A 21,892-nucleotide genomic window follows, 5' to 3' on the forward strand; every position below is an offset into this window, starting at 1 on the left:
GTCCTTTTCTTTTTCTCTTCTTCTTCTGGAACCCCTATAATTTGAATGTTGGTGCATTTAATGTTGTCCCAGAGGTCTCTGAGATGGTCCTCAATTCTTTTCATTCTTTTTTCTTTATTGTGCCCTGTGGTAGTTATTTCCACTATTTTATCTTCCAGGTCACTTATCCATGCTTCTGCCTCAGTTATTCTGCTGTTGATTCCTTCTAGAGAATTTTAGATTTCATTTATTGTGTTGTTCATTGTTGTTTGATTGCTCTTTAGTTTTTCTAGGTCCTTGTGAAACGTTTCTTGTATATTCTCCTTTCTATTTCCAAGATTTTGGATCATCTTTACTATCATTACTGTGATTTCTTTTCCAGGTAGACTGCCTATTTTCTCCTCATTTGTTTGGTCTGGTGGGTTTTTACCTTGCTCCTTCATCTGCTGTGTGTTTCTCTGTCTTCTCATTTGCTTAACTTACTGTGTTTGGGGTCTCCTTTTCGCAGGCTGCAGGTTCGTACTGTCCGTTGTTTTGGGTGTCTGCCCCCAGTATCTAAGGTTGGTTCAGTGGGTTGTGTAGGCTTCCTGTTGGAGGGGACTGGTGCCTGTGTTCTGGTGGTTAAGGCTGGATCTTGTCTTTCTGGTGGGCAGGTCCACCTCTGGTGGTGTGTTTTGGGGTGTCTGTGACCTTATTAAGATTGTAGGCTGCCTCTCTGCTAATGCGTGGGGTTGTGTTCCTGTCTTGCTAGTTGTTTGGCATAGGGTGTCCTGCACTGTAGCTTGCTGGTCATTGAGTGGAACTGGATCTTAGCATTGAGATGGAGATCTCTGGGAGAGCTTTTGCCATTTGATATTACATGGAGCTGGGAGGACTGTGGTGGATCAATGTCCTGAACTTGGCTCTCCCCCATCGGAGGCACAGGCCTGACACCTTGCTGGAGCACAAAGACTCTGTCTACCACATGGCTTGGAAGAAAAGGGAGAAAGAAAGAAAGAAAAAAGAAAAGAAAAGAAAGAAAGAAAAGAAGGAAGGATGGGAGGAAAGGAAGGGAGGAAGGAAGGAAGGAAGAAAGAAAATAAAGTTATTAAAATTAAAAATAAGATTATTAAAAATTAAAAATAATTAAAAAGTAATTTAAAAAAAAGAAAGAAGGAAAGAAGAGAGCAACCAAACCAAAAAAACAAATCCACCAATGATAACAAGCACTATAAAGTATACAAAAAAAAAAAAAGAAAACGGACAGACAGAACCCTAGGACAAATGGTAAAAGCAAAGCTATACAGACAAAATCACACAAAGAAGCATACACACTCACAAAAACAGCAGAAGGAAAAAAGAAATATATATATATATATATATATATATATATTTATGATAAGGAAGAGAGCAATGAAATTAATAAATAAATGTACCAATGATATTAAACTCTAAATACTACAGATAAACATAAAACCGGAAACATGTTAGATGCAGAAAGCAACCCCCAAGTCTACAGTTGCTCCCAAAGTCCACCTCCTCAATTTGGGATGATTCGTTGTCTTCAGGTATTCCACAGATGCAGGTACATCAAGTTGATTGTGGAGATTTAATGCGCTGCTCCTAAGGCTGCTGGGAGAGATTTCCCTTTCTCTTCTTTGTTCGCACAGCTGCAGGGGTTCAGCTTTGGATTTGGCCCCGCCTCTGCGTGTAGGTTGCCTGAGGGCGTCCGTTCTTCACTCAGACAGGACGGGGTGAAAGGAGCCGCTGATTCGGGGGCTTTGGCTCACTCAGGCGGGGGTGGGGTGGTGGGAGGGGCACGGAGGCAGGGCGAGCCTGCGGCATCACAGGCCAGCGTGACGTTGCACCGGCCTGAGGCGCGCCTTGCGTTCTCCCGGGGAAGTTGTCCCTGGATCCCGGGACCCTGGCAGTGGCGGGCTGCACAGGCTCCCAGAACGGGAGGTGTGGATAGTGACCTGTGCTCACACACAGTCTACTTGGTGGCGGCAGCAGCAGCCTTAGCGTCTCATGCCCGTCTCTGGGTTCCACGCTGATAGCCGCGGCTCGCGCCTGTCTCTGGAGCTCCTTTAGGCAGTGCTCAATCCCGTCTCCTCGTGCACCCTTTTGGGAGGTCTGAGGTCTTCTGCCAGCGTTCAGTAGGTGTTCTGTAGGAGTTGTTCCACATGTAGATGTATTTCTGATGTTTTTGTGGGGAGGAAGGTGATCTCTGCGTCTTACTCCTCCGTCATTTTGAAGGTCTCCTCCTCTCCTTTCTGTCACATAAATTCCTTTTTAAACCTATATATTCATATATTTATGCAAACAGGAAATGAACACTGTGTATGCTGATGAATATTGGGTACAGTGCTTGTTGCTATCAAATCATTATTTGTATCTGAGAATGTATTTATAGCTTGAGCATTTCCTCCATTCCTAATCACCATATTTGAGTTCTCATCTTCCTTGTAACTGTTGCAGAGTAGTTATACATTCATTTCAAATCTTCTGCAACCATCCTCACACATAGGTAAATTTAAATACAGTGTCTAATTCGGTTCAGAAATTAAAATGGCCCTAGAGCATCAGCACCATGACCTTCCTCCCACCTCTGTTCCAGAGGACTCTTGGTTCCCCTCCACTCACTTGCATGTTTTTGCAGACTGAAGATGCCATAATCCCAGAGTCCTGGGTTTGGGTAGCTTCTTGGAGGTGGCCTTTACTTTAGACATTAGACTAAAAACTCTCCTCTTTCCTTCATGGTTATCTAATAAGTAATAATCGAAACCTCCTTATTTTCTGCCGAAGTTGCACCACTTTGTTCTTGTTTGGCCCTCTGAGCCTCACCTTAACAAATTCTGGTGTCTTTATTTTAGAGATTTTGGGGTTTAGGTTAGCTCACAGCTCTCCGAGGGTGTTAACTAAGGAGTTTTGCCACACTCTCAGCCAGTACCAAGGGAGAAAATTAAGGAGGAGGAAAGAAAGAAAAAATAATAACTAGAATGAAATAGAAGTCATATACACTGTCAAAATGTCCCATGATTGGGTTTCCCTGGTGGTGCAGTGGTTCAGAGTCCGCCTGCCGATGCAGGGGACATGGGTTCGTGCCCCGGTGCGGGAGGATCCCACATGCCGCGGAGCGGCTGGGCCCGTGAGCCATGGCCGCTGAGCCTGCGCATCCGGAGCCTGTGCTCCGCAACGGGAGAGGCCACAACATGAGAGGCCCGCGTACAGCAAAAAAAAAAAAAAAAAAAAAAAAAAAGTCCTATGATTGAGAAGTCCTGGTTCCATCAGCACTTGAAAGCCTCAAAATCCTACCAGGTAGAGCTGGAAAGACCTAGAGAGCTCACCTCACCCAGTGGTTCTCAGTCTGGGCTGCACATTAGACTCACCTGGGAAATTAAATTTAAAAAAAAAAAGTGTTGCTGCCAGAGCTTCATCCAGATCCCTCTGGAAGCGATGTCTCAGCACAGGCACATCTATAAAAGCATCCTAGATGATTTTCATGCACAGTCAGGGCTGAGAATCACTGATTTCCAGCTCAGTCTTGGGTGAACAAATTGACCCCCAGAAGACACGTGTGTCATAAGAAACCTACTTCGTGTAGCGGCCCACTTGGTGGCACGTCTGTGATCTGGACTCAGTAGAATGGACCCTGGGGTGAACGACGGGTACAAATAATTTCCTCTCGGCTCCTGAAACCGTTTGGGACAGGGGTTCCCAAACGTGACAACTTGATTGGAGGAAATAAAAGATACAATTGTCTTTTACAGTTTTCATCTTTGATGAAACCTCACATTTCTCATCTAGTTGCAATTCACTTACAAATGACAGGATAGGAAATAAAACCCAGCTAAATCCATGGTTCCCAAAGCATAGTCCCTGCACCCATAGCATCAGAATCATGTGGGAATTTGTTCGACATGCAAACTATTGGGTTCCAACTTAGACATACTGAATCAGAAGCTCTGGGAGGGGGGCCCAGCCCCTAGTTTAACTGGCCCCGGCCCTCTGTGTGAGTCTGATGCAGGCTCATGTTTGGGAACCACTGGAGCAGAGGCTGCAGAGGAGAAAACAGACAATTGTAATTTCATGCCTCCATGGGTTGAGCATAGGTGCTGGGGAGGGTAAGGAAAAGGATCCCAATGCAAGTCATGCATAAGAGACAGCAAAACACAAAGTAAGTAAAGGAGATGATACATGTTTGTATTTGAAAACTTTCTGTGTCCTTTTTAAGTTGTTTGACCCCTTTTTCATGTATGTATATGTGTGTGTATATATAGGTATACATGTGTATATGTGTGTGTGTGTACAGACACACTCAAAACGGATAAAATAGGAAATTGAGAAAATCAGGACACATGAAAAGAAGGGTAGAAAACCACTAAATCCACAAAAATGCATATATGGAGATTTACTGCAAGTTTAATTTTCATAAGCACAGTGGTCAAAGAAAGAAACAGGATTCACAGAAAAGCAAATCGAGTGTTCAGATGAAACCCAGCTTTTGCTACTAAAGAATGACTGAGCAAAACTTCTTTCCTTATAATGAGAACATTTCAGTATAGTGGATGGCATCCTTGGCTACCTGCGTGTAAGCAACGTGTGCCACTTTCTTTGACAATCGAGGCTTGGCAGAAGACAGAGTTAAGGCCCTATCAAGAAACTGGAGAGGGCCTCCCTGGTGGCGCAGTGGTTGAGAGTCCGCCTGCCGATGCAGGGGATACGGGTTCGTGCCCCGGTCTGGGAGGATCCCATATGCCGCGGAGCGGCTGGGCCCGTGAGCCATGGCTGCTGAGCCTGCGCGTCCGGAGCCTGTGCTCCGCAGCGGGAGAGGCCACAGCAGTGAGAGGCCCGCGTACCACAAAAAAAAAAAAAAAAAAAAAAAAAAAAAAAAAAAAGAAACTGGAGAGCTCCCTCAAGATGAGCACTTAAAAGGAGGCTTCTCCAACTCCAAAGCTCCCTAGACACTCAGTATTTGTGGGAAAAAGAATGTCAGAGGAGCACATGTCCATGTCCACTGGCAGCCTGCACTTTTTCCTGAGAACTAGCTCAAGATCAATCCTCTCTTGTGTAACCACTTTCCCATGATGATATGTAATAACTTGCACATTGTTGCAAGGATGATTTTTAAAGCATGATACCATGCTTGGTTTTACTTTATTGTGTTTCATTTACATTTTATTTTAGTCTTAAAATGTGCCATTGCAAGAGCCTATTGATTTTATAAGAAATACAGTGATGTATCCTAAAATTCATGGCTTATATACTTTTGATCATTTTGCATGATCTACTATATACAATATATCATTTGTGAAGAAGAGAAAAGGCTGAGATAAAATCATCTTAGATTCGCTTAGGAAGAGCCTTTGAAGAATAGGATAAAAAGAGAATATGCTTCTTCTTCCTCACCACCCCTACTTACCTTCCCCACAATGAACCAACGTGACAAAGTATAACCACAGGTTGAGGCCACTCAGCTAAAAGAGCATTCGTCCCGAATTCCCACCTATGAAGCCACAGCCGTCAACATCCCTTGGGAGATATCTTAGCCCAAATTCTACTCTGTGCAGAAACAAGGCTCACAAATGAGTTTAGCTTATGTAGCTTCTTCATACCTTTGCCAGTGGTTAGTTAGCTGCAGATTAATTTTCCTGTAGTTATCACGAAGATGTGTTGCAGCGATAAGGCAGACGCCTTTTGTTCCATTTGCAGCTGTTTAATTCCCTTACTTTTTGTCAAATGCCATTAAGGGATCGAGCGTGGAAATCAGCAAACCCTGCATCAGTGTGGTTCATTGATATAATGTGAATATTCCTTATGGACTGAAACATATACATTTACGTTTATAACATATGTATATGTGGGTATATATACAATAGATATGTAACCTTCTATAATAGTTTAAGCTGTTATAGTTAGGCTCAAGTAAAATACTATTTGTATGAAATCAAACTGAAGCTACTAGCAGTTTATATTCACTATGTACTTCCTTAGAGAACATACACCTTAAGATGCTATTTGAAAATTAAAATATAATTTGAAAATAAAAAGCAGTAATATATCTCTTTCCTGTTATCTCTGCCTTATTATTATGTCTTTGAAGCAGCTGTCTTTATGTGAAGATAGAAACAATTAAAAATTTTTAAATGTATAACTTCAACATGGGGTTTAATGAAAGGTAAAGTAGAACATTTCTTTTTCATGCACAAACTACAGAAGTGAAAAATGCAAGTGCAAAATGAAAACCTCAAGCATGGTGTTGCACTATACATAATGCAAGATAAATTAAATGAAGAGGAGTTTACTATCATGATGAATTCCCAGTTTGTTTTGGTTTGTGATGATTTATAGCTGACATATAATATGAGCAACAGTAATATTGCTTCTCCATTTTCTTGATATCCATGCAGACTGTGTCTTTTTCTTTAATGCACAGAGAAGAGAGAAGGTAAAATTCTGGGCTTAATATTTAGAAACCTCTTGGCTGTTCTACTGCTAATTGGAAAAAAGTCTATTTCAAATAGACTTGTTATTTGAAATAATTATTTGTTATAGGTAATTCTGTTGTTATGTGGAAAAACATCTTTCAAATATGTTTATTCATTGACATATCTGAAATCCAAGAAAATTGCATCTATGAGAATGTGTGGAACTGCTTCCTTCTGCTTTTCAAAATGACCCTCCCCATACAGTGTAACTAAGTTAAAAATTAAATAGTTTCCAAGTGGTGCTTGTGGTGACACACAAATGCTCAGAGGCCCTGTAAGTCGGTTAATCTTGAGCCTCTGTCCGGAGAAGCTTTTTTCTTTATTTCACTGGAGTCGAGTTGATTTACAATGTTGCGTTAGTTTCAGGTGTACAGCAAAGTGACTCAGTTATACATATGCCCATTCTTTTTCATGTTCTTTTCCGTTATGGTTTATCACAGGACACTGAATATAGTTCCCTGTGCTCTACAGGGGGATCTTGTTTTTGATCCATTCTCTATATCATAGTTTGAATTAAAACCCTGAAGTCAGTGTAGTCAGTCCTTTCCTCTCCTCTCACGGCTCATTCCTGTTCCTCTTCCCAAGTTCGTGTCTACATCCCACCAACTTTACTTATTTCGTATCTCCTGTTATCTTTTTTCATTGTCACGACTGTTACACTACTGCATGTTCTTATTACTGTTGATTTTGACGATTGTAATATTCTCTTCTTTTTCTTTCTAACCTCTGAGGTTACACAGGCAAATTAATCTTTCTAATAATTTTCTTTCTTAATCCGATTCTTTATTGAGTTCCCCCTCCAACTGAATATATTGATAGTTAAAACTTTTTATGTGCATGCCTGTGTGTGTGTGTGTGTGTGTGTGTGTAAATGTTGGCGCTGGATGAAGGAAATGTATTTTAGGCTCTCCACAATCTTAATTTGTCAGCATGACATCCCAATACAATCCTACCCAAACTTTCATGTTCCTTTCAAACTTAGCCTCATACTTGACCCGATTACCTGGTGATTCCTACTTCTAGGCATTCACTGAAAGGATCTTCTATGTCTGGAGTATTCTACCAACTTCCATCTCCATCTGCCAAAAATTCTCCCCAGGCCCCAATTCCACTTCCTATAAACATCTTCCATTAGGCTCTAGCCACTCTCCCCCCACCCCCAATCTACACATTCTCTTTCCCTGCCTTGCACAGCATTTGATATGGCATACATCACACGGTGACTTGGATTCCAGCTAGTTGTGCAGGTGTCCAATGTATAAAGTGTTAAAGTATAAGCTCCTTGAAGGACAGAGACTGAGACTTACTCATCTTTGCATTTATCTCAGCACCTTGTATAACCTTGCACACATGCAACAGATTATTTGGTGAGAGAATGATTACATGAATAAATAAACAAATAAAGGAATACATGAATAAATGAATCAAGAATGACCAGTGTTCACTCAAAGTGGCTGGAGCTGCTATAAAACATCAAAATTTTGCCAAGACACTCGCTTGCCTATGTAGGAGAACTTATATGCAGAAGCATATTTTTAATTTATTCAGTGCATTCTTGGTTATCTGTAAATAAATTCCCTTCTTTGTCAGTTATGCATGGCAACTTGAGACTTCCTTTGAAGTAATGCTCCACCAGATAAGATTAATGAATAAACAAAAACAGAAAGAAGTCATGGTTGAGGATGAGGTTATGAGGATTCAAACACTAAGCAATCACAGAAAAGCGCTATCACAAAATCAATTTGAATTAAGAATCTCTGCTACATGCAGAAAAGTAAAAGGACTAAAAAGTTATAATGATAAGTTTTCTGATAGTTCTGTTATTATGCATGTACAAAAGCCCTATTCTGCATCTGAGCAAATATATTTCTTTGGTTGTATCTCCACAGAAAGCAAATGAGTGTGTGTTATCTGTCCTTTTGTTTTTCCTTTTCCCTTCAACGCATGCAGCGAATAAAAACTGAGCCTAACAACTTTAAGAATTCCTGCTTAGAAATGTCTCTAGTTCAGTTTTGTCCATCTTACGAACACACACAGGTCTCAAAGCTGACGTAAAATGAATGTTGGTGACGTGTGAGAGTGTAGAGAGCATCATTACCTTAGGATATTTATTCAGTGTTTATTATCTATTAACTCATCTGTATGTCACCAGAATTATAAGGTAGGATCTGGAAAGGTAAGCACCACTGGGGAAAATCCATTTCTCTACTCAGAAGTAGACCGTGCTCTGTCTGAACCCACCAACAGAGTGTGGATGGGGAAGCAAGGTGATGGCTAACAAAGGAGAGATTATCCCATAGGGCACAACCCATCCTTTGATCTCTCCTGACTTGGAGGATTTGGACCCTCTGAGCTGATACTAAGACAAATGAGGAAGATCTATCCTGTTGTCAGTTACAGTTGGGGCCGGGACTCCTGGGGCTACACATGCCAACACACAGGGGAAGAAATCTCACGTACTCCATGCACCCACAGAGACGTCTCAGAAAGCCCTCCAAGAGGACCTGGCCCACTGTGAGATTGAATCACTAGGCTAGCCACTAATAGGGGAGTTCTTATGACAACCTTCGATCCCAATCAGGGTTTAAACTCCTGGGATCAATAGGTTTGAACCATCACCAGAGGTGATAGGGCTGCAAGGGGAGCAATTCAGATAGCATCTTACCAAGCCACTGCAGCTCACCTGACCCAAGTACCTGTGAGCTCAAATAAGCCTTGGCTTCCTCTGCTTCCATCATGGGCACAAGTGATCAGTATGTTCCTCTCCACTGTTTTCCATCGTGTGGTATCTGATGGGAAGAGGACGCAGCTGATTTGCTGTGACTTTGGATTTGCTCCAGGACCCAGTGAGGAACCAGGGACGTTGCTATGTCTCTGCCTTTGTTGTTGATCCTTCCCTGCAGCTCTGTGCAGATGGTCTGAGGTTTTGACCAAGTCAGTGGTGACAAATTAGGGCATGAAATCAAACTCAGGAAGTCATGGTATATACCAGGTTTTTCGAGTTGAAAATATTCCTTTGAGAAAACAAAACACTTAAAAAAGTCACTTGTGTGTAAAGAGCTGTCACTCATCTGTAGATGTTAAAAAGATTGTAGATTCAGAATGACCCATCTTATGATTATAAAAATTGTATCAGCTCTCTACAAAATATTTTTATTCCTATGTCATAATTGTACCTTTAATAGAAGTTTTCAAAATATTTTAAATCTCAGGCTGAATGGTAGCTCATAATACTTATCTTCATCTCTGTAGGGAAATCTTAGAAACCTGATTTGCAAGGCCTTTTTCTTTTTATTCTAAAGATATTCTCTGGCTCCATATCAGTAAGAGTTGCTGGAAACAGCTGCTGGTAAGACTAATATTAAATACTGCCTGTCTTCTTCTCTGTTTATTAAATAAGAGTTACTTCTCCTTTCTACAGCAGATCGGTTTGCTTGACTTCCTCTGATGGAGAGGGTGTAAAACTGGTACACCTCAGTTTAGTTCCTCAAATGCAAATAAAGAGTGCATGGTACTCGTAAGGGTCATACATTTCTCACTTTCATTATAAGTGAGCTTTCCCGAAACATAAACAAAACACTGGTAGTTGGTAACATCTTCTGAGAATTGATAAATCATCTCGCTAACCTCAGCTATCTCTTTTGGTCTGTACACGCTTAAACAATAGTTTAAAGTATAGCATTCCCAATCCATTTGCGGTCTAGGAATCAGCCATCTTCACCTTGACTGTTTAACACTCTCATCACTTAAATTACTCTTAATATCCTGCTATTCTTTCCATACAAAGAAGATCCTGACCCTCAAAATTAATAAACAAGAATTTATTCAGCTCATAATAGCAGAACTTGCATAGATGAAACAACAAACAGCAAAGTCCGGATCTGTATCTGTGCTAAGAACAGTGACACCTCAAACACTGCAGGGAAAGAAGATCTAGAGTCTATTTCATGAAGGATGTGAGTCTTGGGGCAGCTTAAATTTAAATGAAGTGTGATCAAGAAATAGGGTCTCAGGGGTTTGGGATCATATTTGAGAAAATTCCCAGAAGCACAGTCGCAGAACGCAATAGGCTGAGGAAATAAACATCTGAGCATTAATTTAAAAAAAATAGTATTTAACCGTTGACACTTAATTAACTTAATTCTTATAAACAATCCTATGAAGTAGACACTGCTGTTTTCCTATTTTATTGGTGAGGAACTTGAAAATACCAGAGATTAAGTGAGGTAACAGACATGGACCAGCAGAACTAGGGTTCTAAGGTGATTGTACTATTAAAAACCACAGCAGTGTTTCCCAACACTTTCTACATCATGACACGCGCAGAGCATGGTAACATTTGTGAGTTAACTGGGATTGATGGACAACACACCCAGACCCTTAAAATGCCCCCTAGATGGAGAGGAATCAAGATCTTGGCACAGCGGTAAGTTATTTGTGGCAAAACTCATAGCTTCTCAGCTGGTAAATTCTGTAGCATGCTGCTATGCCTGTATGTTAGGGATTAAGAGGAAATATAGCAGGATGGGTAAGGTAAATCCAAATTATGGAAGGTCAGCTGAAAACCAGGTGAAGTAATTTGGATTTTATTTGATTGATGATAGGGTTCTTGAAGAATGGCAGTATTTTAAGAGGATCTGAATAACTGTATGTTTAAAGAATGATTTGGGGCTTCCCTGGTGGCGCAGTGGTTGAGAGTCCGCCTCCCGATGCAGGGGACGTGGGTTCGTGCCCGGTCCGGGAAGATCCTACATGCCGCGGACTGGCTAGGCCTGTGAGCCATGGCCGCTGAGCCTGCGCGTCCAGAGCCTGTGCTCCACAACGGGAGAGGCCCCAACAGTGAGAGGCCCGCGTACCGCAAAAAAAAAAAAAAAGAATGATTTGGAAGGAGCAGAGGCTTTAAGACAGTTTGTGTATCTGGTGACAATTCAGAACTACCAGAGCAATGGCAGTGAGGATGAAAAGAGGAAAATAATTTTAAAAACCCAAAACACTAAGGGAGAAAAATTATTGGCATGTTGATCATTTGAATTTAGAGTACGAAGTACCTGAAAAGCTCAAAGCAAAGGCAAGCAATAGAACGGGATGTTGATGTTGATGGAATGGCATCTTTGGGAAGAGAAGCTATTTTGGAGATGGTGAGATGCAGGAACCAGTAAGAACCGGCTGAGGTTTCTTGCTTTTGGAAGGGCAACGGTTGGTTTTGGAGATGAATATTTTAAAATCACAAGTCTAGGAGCAATGCTTGAACTTGTGGTCCAGGATGGCCTCCCTGGGGCAGTCAGCGTAGAATGGAAAAATCAAAGGGTTAAGTACAAAACTCCCAGGATAAGCAGAGGAGAAATGCTGACAAAGAAATTTCAGGGGGTGGAACAGAGAGATCGGTCTGTTGGAAAGGAAGGAAAACAGACTCGCAACACTAGAAATTTTAGGTCATGTAGTTTAAGAATTCCTTTACACTATGCCTGCCATGTAATCACACAACTTACGTTTGTTGCTTGAGTACCTTCCATGGTGGGAAATCCACACCCTCCTGGGCAAGATCAGTTCATCTTTGGAAAGTTCTGTATATATCAATATATATATATTCTTTAACTTGTACTCCCTGGATCCAGTTATGGTTCAGAATAAGACCGGCTGCCCTTTCACACAATAGCCTGTCATATATCTAAAGACAATTGGCATGTAGTGGCCCTTCCTTGCTCTTTTTTTCCCCTCCAAGATGTTAAATGTAGGACTTAATTTTTTTTTTTTTATGTCTCAAAATGAGTACACTCATACTGTAAGAGGTGGGCCTTGTACCCTACAATATTAAATTATGGTAGACGAGTTTTACCCATGAATTTAGACATGCTGAATTGTATACTATTCTCCACATGGTAACTCACCTGTTATGTCTTATCATAGGATCATCTCCCGCATCATCTTTCATCTTTCCAGGTTCCAGAATACCGACATTCTGGGTTGGTCCTCCATAAGTAGTCACTATTTCAATTCCTACGATCATCCTGCATGCTCTTCTGATTCCGCTTTTCCCAAGTTTAAGGGTAGTGATATAAGAGCAGTGTCATATAAGCCAAAAAGGGAGAAGTTTCAAGAAGGAGGGGTTAGTCCATAATGTAAAAGGACATCAGGAAAGACGGAGAACTAGAGAAGGCCCTTGGACTTGACTATGAGGAGGACGTTGGTAGCTTAGGAGAAAAGTAATCTCATTAGTACGGTAGATTAGGAAATATCTCCCTGACTTACATCACAGTCCTATGAGATGAAAAATGACAGAGTCCTGTGAAGTAAAATGCAGACATAAAAAATGGTGTTGCTTTAACCTAAATGTCCATCAACAGAGGAATGGATAAAGAAGATACATATGGGCTTCCCTGGTGGCGCAGTGGTTGAGAGTCCGCCTGCCGATGCAGGGGAAACGGTTTCGTGCCCCGGTCTGGGAAGATCCCACATGCCGCGGAGCGGCTGGGCCCGTGAGCCATGGCCGCTGGGCCTATGCGTCCGGAGCCTGTGCTCCGCAACGGGAGAGGCCACAACAGTGAGAGGCCCACATACCGCAAAAAAAAAAAAAGAAGATACATATATATAATGGAATATTACTCAGCCATAAAAAGGAACGAAATTGGTTCATTTGTAGAGACGTGGATGGACCTAGAGAGTGTCCTACAGAGTGAAGTAAGTCTGAAAGAGAAAAACAAATATTGTATATTAATGAATATATGTGGAATCTAGAAAACTGGTAGAGATGATCTTATTTGCAAAGCAGAAATAGAGACACAGACGTAAAGAACAAATTTATGGATACCGGGGTGGGGTGGGGTGGGATGAATTGGGAAACTGGCGTTGACACATAAACACTATTGATACTCTGTATAAAATAGACAACTGAGGGGAACATACTGTATAGCACAGGGAACTCTACTTAATGAACTGTGGTGACCTAAATGGAAAGGAAATCCAAAGAAGAGGGGAAAAATGTATACGTATAGCTGATTCACTTTGCTATACAGCAGAAACTAACACAATATTATAAAGCAACTATACTCCAATAAAAATTAATTTAAAAAAACTAAAAAAGAATTGAGTTGCTTTTCTAAAAAAGCATGCATTTATTACCTAGCAGCACTTTTTGTTGACTTTATTGACTGTTTATATATTGGCAATAGTGCCCTACTTTGGGATAATATATATATTTTGCAGTATTTTCTCATATATCTTATTTGAGCCTTGTGATAGCCATATAAAATTTTACAGATGAAAAACCAACTGTCTGAAAACTTGTCTGAGAGCACCCAACATACAGAAGAGTGAAGCTGAATCCCATCCCAGGTTTACTCTACACAGATCTAAACACACTCCCATGCCAGGATTTCTTTGAGACATGTTTGTGACTCGACTAACCTGGGGATTCAAAGGTGTCATACCTAACTCACCTGGATGCTGTCAGAATTCGTGACCTTGGCCTTATGAGCACTTGCTTTAACTGACTTCACAAACTAGCTGCTAAAAGCTGTTAGTCCCAGTGCATTGGCAGCAGTAACATAGAAAAACCAAATTAATAGTAGTAGTAACAATAGTATTAATCCCATGGTCCCATGATAAAATTAACAAATTAGCCATAATAAAATTAACAAGTATTAGATTGCCTACTATATGCCAGACATGTACTCTTTTATTTAATCCTCATGGCACCCTAAGAGTTATTTTTGACCTCATTTTACACATGAGTAAACAGAGAACTTCTCCAGTTTACTGGAGTGGAAAACAAGGATGTGAGTCAGGATTGGATTTGCTTGTGAACCTCAAGCACCAAATAAGTCTATATTTTTTATTTTTATTTTTTCTGTGACAGTGGAAAAAACAACAGAAGGGATACGAATTCATCCATGAGGGAGATGAATGCATACTGTACACAGAAACAATCTTTGTCCCATTTCCTCCTATTTTCAGCATCTGTTCTTCCGCATCACTGTGTCTTCTGGTCTCTCAAACCCATCCTTTTCTCATAATACAATGACCATGAGGTGGTTTCATTAGCTTCCCTGCTCAGTTCATCTAGACATTATGACAGCTATCTTCACACCGTCTTCTCTGATGCACCAGAATCCTTCACTCCTCATCCTTCTCCAGCCTGACCTAGTGATCTCGGGAAGGAGAGGTTGTGCCACCCTTTGTAGGACCTCTCTGACTGCTCAGCATACTGAGTCCCAGAACGTCCACCATAAATCCATGCTGTCTCATCTCACCGGGGACCTCATGGCTGCTCCACGATTCTGATATACATGCTTGGTTAACTTTCCATCACATTCTCCCAGTGGCTTTCTTTAATTATTTACAGCCTCTGTGAGACCGTAACCCCATGCCTTCCTGCCTTCCCTTTAGTTACCTGTTGTCTGTTATATCAGGGAAGATAGTAAGAGCCCCCTAGGCCCAGGGGCTGCACCTTCCCTGCCCCCGCCTCCTTTCCATCTTCACCTGCCATTTCTCCTCTACCTCTTGCTCACGGGAAATGGTGTCTGTTTCCCTCCTGGATACCCTTGCACTTGTCCAAAGATATTCCTCTACCATTTCTTCTTTCCCTGCATTCTCCTGACTTCTCAAGAAACTTCATTTAACAATGGGTCATTCTCTTGCCTGATTATTTCTGTAAATGTCTCCCTCTCTGTGGCACCTTCACTTCTGCTTATGAACACAGCTTTTACTGTTAAAAAACAATGAAATGAAAGTGAAAACTAGTATTTTCTCTAGTCCGCCATCCTTTCATTGCTCTGCTATATTTCTCAAAAAGAGTGGTTATATCTCCTCACTTGTTTACTTGAGCACTAATTTCTCGTAACTGCTTACTACCCTTCAACATGCCTTCTGCCCAACATGTGTTCTAATCATTTTTTAGCTTAAGAAAGTGAATTCTAAGAATGGACATCAAAACACAACCATACAAAATCTATGGGATGCAGCAAAAGCAGTTCTTAGAGGGAAGTTCATAGCAATACAGGCCTTCTTCAAAAAACAAGATAAATCTCAAATAAACAACCTAACCTACCACCTAAAATAATTAGAAAAAGAAGAACAAAAAAACCCCTAAAGTCAGCAGAAGGTAGGACATAATAAAGATCAGAGAGGAAATAAATAAAATAAAGGTTAAAAAAATAGAAAAATATCAATAAAACCAAGCTGGTTCTTTGAAAGGCGAAGAATGGGCACCAAACTCTGAAGCATGATGACTAGTTTTGAGTAAAGATTAACGTCCAAACTAAACCATTACAAACATAGCAGTGTCCGTAAGTGCTGTGTTTAAAGCTTATTTAGTTAGAGAGGAGGATGGAAGAAAATGTAGGTAGGGAAATGAGGGGATAGAGAAAGGGAAAAAAATGGCATGGAATATGGGAAAAGAGTTGCAATGCTGTCTGAAGGTTACAGGGATGACTGCCTTTAAGAGTCCCATGTTGTAGATGTGCTTCGATGCCAAAGCTAGTAGTCATGGAAACCAAGCAAGGCCCTCGGGGATCCTGACACACTCTGCAGGCTGTCTCCCATCTCTTCCCAAGTGTTACCACATTGTTCCAGATTCTTAATACCTAGATGTTTGTAATCGTTGCCCAAATGGTGTCCCTGCCTTCAGGTTCTCTTCTCTCTTCCTCTCAAGTCACCCTCCATGCAGATGCTAGTGTCTGATTTTCTTTGCATGTAGCAAGAACTAAGAAAATGTGAATGAATTAAATAATGAATGAATGAATAAATGAATGAAAATAATTCTAAAGTTACATAATCACTGTGGCCCTCACAAATATTTTTTTAAGTGATGAATTATTTTTTTAAAAAACTTATGCATTAAAAAAAAAATACTATTCTACCTGAGCCAAGAAGCCTTGGCAAGGGATGGGGACTGGAGGTGGCAGTGGAGGTCATTTTCAGATCTATAAGACTGAAAAAAAAAAGCCAACTTTTCTTAAAACTCAAACATTAAGGGGGGGACTTGAAGCTGCAAACACACGCATTTGTGTGTTCTAAAATTTATTTTAGAAAATTTTCTAAAATTTAATTTTAGAAATTAAATTAAAATTAAATTAAAATTAAACATTTTCTAAAATTTAATTTGCTCAATAGCATTTTATGGTCCACTCTTTACAGAAAACTAGAAATTATATGGAAGTGTAGATGTTTATTCATTAGTCATAAATGGTGAAAAGCCTAACACATGGTGGTTGGACTGTAAGCAGCCAGTTAAAATACTAAAATGCCAATAATATCTGTGAATTCAGCTTGTTCCTGCAGCTAGGTGACAGACACCAATGTAGATCATCAATGATTTTTAAAAAATCACTTAATTCCCAAGTCTCGATTTCCCATAAGGTAAAAATGCATCAAAATTATGATTATTTTACTGTGCATTTTAATTTTATTATTGAAATCATTTTCTCTACACAATTATTCTGTTGGAAAAAGCATGTTTATATTTTTATTACTATGCTTTCATTTATAATTTAGCAGTTATGGTTTGTGTGAAGTGTATCAATTTAAGGATTGTTTAATTCTTCCTGTAATGGCTCTGTCACTTTATTTTCATTTCTAGCAGATATTTGAAGTTGATATTTAGCTTTTAAATTCATTTAGAACAATCTCAACATAGTTTGAAAAAGACTCTTTAGGAGCCAACCTGAGTTGGATAATTTAGAAAAAATTCAAAATGCTAAAATCACATAAAAAGAAATCTTGTGAAATGGAAATGAAAATGAACCAAGCTTTTGATTTTTCCTATGGGAAATAATCTTAACTTTATGAAAAAATGATATTGCCAGTGATGCTTCAGGTGACAGTTTCAGGAGAAGTTCTTTAAAAAGAATCTGTAAGATATAAGAAGTCTTGACTACAAGCAGAGAATGGTTCTGGTCAGTCTGAACTCAGTAATCAGTGAGGTCCCTGTTTACATCTGCTTATGATGAATTACTTCTTCAAGTTAGTAAAAATTCAGAGCCTCAGAATCATCTTGGCAGCTGTGCAGCACTTGACCCCCTTTGTGGTGACAAATTATGAGATGGCATTAACTGCAAATTTTTCTTTTTCAAATAAGAAACTTTACCCCCTGTTCCTGCAGACTGCTATGGACCAGCGGGCTTCAGTGGTGGGTCAGGAGGGGCTTTCGTCTTTATTGTGTGCTTCTCTCTGGAACCTTTACTTCAACTTTTGTTACTTGCAGAATTTGGGGTGATTTATTTTGTGAAACTTGTTTTCATCACTGTTGATAATAGTCAGACATTGTCTTTAACTCAGGATCACCGTGTTTAAGACATGTGTTTTCTGTAAAGGGACAGATAGTGAAGATGATAGTTTTTGTGGCCACATGGCCTCTGCATCAACTCTCAGGTCTACAGTTATAGTGGAACACAGCTCTAAACAAACGTGTGTGGGTGTGGTCCAATAAAACTTTATTTACCAAAACATGCAGCAGGAAGAAACGGGTCACAGTGTGCTGGCCCCTGATCTAAGGGAGTATCTTTGTGTGGGAACAGGTAGAGAAGAGGTTCAAAGGACTTCAGAAATCTCAGCCGCTCATGATGTATAGTTCGTTAGGTTTCAGTGACTCCCCCAAAAAATATTATAATAAAATGATGTGCTATAGAAACCCAGATTTGCTTTCACTGGTTGCTTTTATAATAAGTCACAGTTTGTTGACTGAACAATTCCTTTAGTCAACAAGCATCTACTGACCAACAGTCTTGGCAACAGGTATGCTATAAAGTATACTTAAGCCCTGATCCTAGGACCTACACGTTTGGAGAGAGGACATATCTCAGGCTTTCATATTAATAGGCTCTGAGATGAGTTTTAGTTTTTCCCCACCACGCCAGCCTTTGACATGTGCCGCAACATCCAACACTGCTACCTCCTAACTCTGTCCAGGGGAAGGCAGACGCTGACTTTGAACTTTCCTGTGTTCTCATCCTATCACTCCACCCAAAGAACTTTTGAAGTCAGTGTTCCTCTTGGCCTACTTTATCTTTACTTAAGAAAAGGAGATCCAAGATACTAGTGTACTGTGTCATACTTCTTTATTTTGAGGTTAGGGGAGGGTTGGGTTTCAATTCCTGTACCTCATTGCAGTAACAATCTGACCAACCATCACATTTCCCCTGGGGAGACAGCTGAGCTAGATAAATATATTTTAAAATCCACTCTTTAAAACATGCTTCCGGAGAAGAGGGATGAAAGGAAAGAGCAGTAGCAGCAACTCAGACATTCTTCCAGCCTACCACTGTGATTCTGCTCCAAAAAATTACTATACAGGTGTTTTGGGAACATTCCATTCATATTTCTAACAGAGTTCAAGCAATATTTCTAATCAAATTTAGTAACAACTTCTAACAGCTGGTTATATAATAAGAATTATTGAAGTTCTAAGGTTTGAATTTGTGACCTGGTGGTATAAAAACTTATCCAGTGAGGAAAACAAATTATTTTTTTAAACTTGAAGAGGAGAATAATGACGATTTCATAGACTATGAATCTATGACACTAGAAGTCATAGTAATTCAGTAAACTACTTGAACTAGGAATTCCTTGGAAGATGTAGTAATTAACATTTTAAAACAGTAGGATTTACTGTACTTGAACTTTCTGTAATCAGTAACTTCTGTGACGATGATTATTGACAGTTTAGGCCTTTTGTTTTGACCAAATATGTGTGCATCTTCCTAGGAAAATCTTAATAATACTTCCAAGTTGAGACTTTCTATATTCACTTTATTCCATAGTAGCATATTAAAATGTTTCAGAATTCTTCCACATTGGTAAGATACCATATGTAATAAAGTATACACCCCATCAAACTACCATCAAAGTAAAACATTGAAGTTACCAGGTTCCAGCATTCCTTAGAATACTAAGTCATAACTTTTGTATATGAAAGCAAGCTTGTGCCTATGGACACTGACTTTTAATAGATGAAGGTGGGGACATAGCTCAATAGCTATGCTGTTAAAATTGACTTCTGTCTAGGAATGATGGCACATTTTTGATGTATTGGTGTCTAATGCCTTTGAACATGACTTAAGAGTCCAGCAATGACTACGCAAGGGAAAGGAAATTAGTATTGGCCATAGATTCTGCTCTAGCATTAAGCTGAAGTGCAATGTCCACGGGTCTGAATGTGAGGTTGCAGTCTCTAATACAGCCTGGGATGTGTGGGAGGAGGATGCCGTGTGCTCCCCGAGGGAGAGATCTCACCTGGCTGCTGTGTCCTCCCCAGGATCTGTCACTGCGAAGGGGATGAGGAGAGTCCGCTCATCACGCCCTGCCGCTGCACGGGCACCCTGCGCTTTGTGCACCAGGCCTGCCTCCACCAGTGGATCAAAAGCTCTGACACGCGCTGCTGTGAGCTGTGCAAGTACGACTTCATCATGGAGACCAAGCTCAAACCCCTCCGCAAGGTAGGGTGTCGCTGGGACTGGTGTGAGAGAGACAGCCGACAAAGCAGGCATTTTGTTAATTGAAGTATAGTTGACTTCAGTAAAAATGTACAATGTTGTGTTAGTTTCAGGTGTACAGCAAAGTGATTCAGTTACACATACATATTAAAAACCCATTTCTTTTCCGCAATAAGATCTTGCTAACATGCTAGTATCTGCTAAGAATACACATCTTGGGTTGGGCTCAATATGTAAAATGCAGCCAAGTGTTTGCAGATAATCCTCCCTACTTCTGTTTTAGGGTCTAGGGCCTCTGGTTTTTGTTTCACTCTTCAAAGTCAAAGAAAAGCATGTGCGTGTGTGTGTGTGCGCGCGCGCAAAATATACCTGTGAGTCAATGTAATTGAATTGATGAGAGCTGTGAGAACATTGTATTGATACTTACTGAAGTCAGTTCCCAAGAAGGTTAGATAATAGATCCAATAGATTAAACAATATGAACTCACCTAATTTCTTGAAAGCCAGGCATTAGGTAATGGAAGAGAATGATGTCTTCTACAAGGCGTGGACTCTTTTTTGTGTTTGCCTTTATCTGGGGATTTGGTTTGCTAGTTTATGTATTTATTTTTTCATGTATTATTTTTCCATATTGTGCATCAAGCTGCAAGAGAGAGGTATTTTTATTTATTTTATTTTTTTTTTTGCGGTATGTGGGCCTCTCACTGTTGTGGCCTCTCCCGTTGTGGAGCACAGGCTCCGGAAGCGCAGGCTCAACGGCCATGGCTCACGGGCCCAGCCGCTCCGCTGCATGTGGGATCCTCCCAGACCGGGGCACGAACCCGCGTCCCCTGCATCGGCAGGTGGACTCTCAACCACTGCGCCACCAGGGAAGCCCGAGAGAGGTATTTTTATCTATAAATTTAATCTTCAAATTTCTCGTTTGTGTTATATTTTTCTAAAGAATGAAGGTAAGAATTGAGTTGAATATAAAGTTAGCATCTAAATCAATGCTGGCAGAGGATAGCTTGTAATGGATGCAGACAAAGACAATGAACTTTATATACTTCATGCATGATAGCTGGGACCCTGGATTTTAGCATGTTAACTTATCTTTTAGCCTAACTGAAGCCTTACGTATACGGATGCCTCAATTTCCAAAGGAGAGTATGGAGACTGCAACTTAAATAATGAATCTTCCTAGAGCTGCTTTTTCATTTAAATTTCATGCAAAGAAAAAGTGGATTAAGGTGAGGGGTTCCAGGATGAGCAGAGATGTAAAGCAAACGAGAAGATTCCAATAGACGTGTGACTGGTGGCTGGCCATTGCACATCTTCATGAATTCTGTAAATTACAGAGAGGGAGAACAGCAGTCCCTGCTTTTGTGATAGCCTAGATTTTTAAAATCTGCCAGTGGCTTATAGATGTCAAAACTGGTGCATGAAACACCTTTGAGTTATGGATTTTTTTAACATGTGGGGTGACCTGAGTGCCAAAAGATGACACTCTGATCCTCCAAGTCCCAAAGCAATCGATGCCAGAAATAGAAATGGACCCTACCTCCTTGCCCTTTGCTTTATCTGCTGAAGGATGCTGTGTGCTCTCTGGAGCCTCTACATGACACATTGTGCTCTGTGATTCTGTAAATTTCCTTTCTTACCCCTCAGGGAAGTACCAATTGTTTCATAACATCTGTATAGTTCTCCATTTTCTTCAACCTACATCTGTATAAAATTTTCATTTCAACTTTTCAAACATAGTATTTCAATATGAGAACAACAATCTAGGATAATAAAATATTCTAATTTTCTCTTCTTCATACTGTGCCCCTCCCCCATTTTTAAATCTTTTTTTTTTTTTGCGGTACTTGGACCTCTCACTGTTGTGGCCTCTCCCGTTGCGGAGCACAGGCTCCGGACGCACAGGCTTAGTGGCCATGGCTCACGGGCCTAGTCGCTCCGCGGCATGTGGGATCTTCCCGGACCGGGGCACGAACCTGTGTCCCCTGCATCGGCAGGCGGACTCTCAACCACTGCGCC

The 21,892-nt window shown here is 40.6% G+C and overlaps 1 protein-coding gene across 4 annotated transcripts in view; it reads left to right on the forward strand.

Annotated features, from left to right (window-relative positions):
• The window catches only part of MARCHF1 (membrane associated ring-CH-type finger 1), a gene marked incomplete at both ends in the record, with an annotated part of 449,186 nt that overhangs the window by 375,771 nt on the left and 51,523 nt on the right, over positions 1-21,892 (forward strand). For all 4 annotated transcript variants that reach the window (XM_079712324.1, XM_079712323.1, XM_079712325.1 and 1 more), the window contains one exon: positions 19,696-19,876. In XM_079712324.1, the coding sequence (XP_079568450.1) occupies positions 19,696-19,876 (181 nt within the window). The remainder of the gene's footprint in view (positions 1-19,695; positions 19,877-21,892) is intronic.

Source organism: Hyperoodon ampullatus (genome assembly GCF_949752795.1).
Source record: "Hyperoodon ampullatus genome assembly, chromosome: 1".
Taxonomy (NCBI): domain Eukaryota; kingdom Metazoa; phylum Chordata; class Mammalia; order Artiodactyla; family Ziphiidae; genus Hyperoodon; species Hyperoodon ampullatus.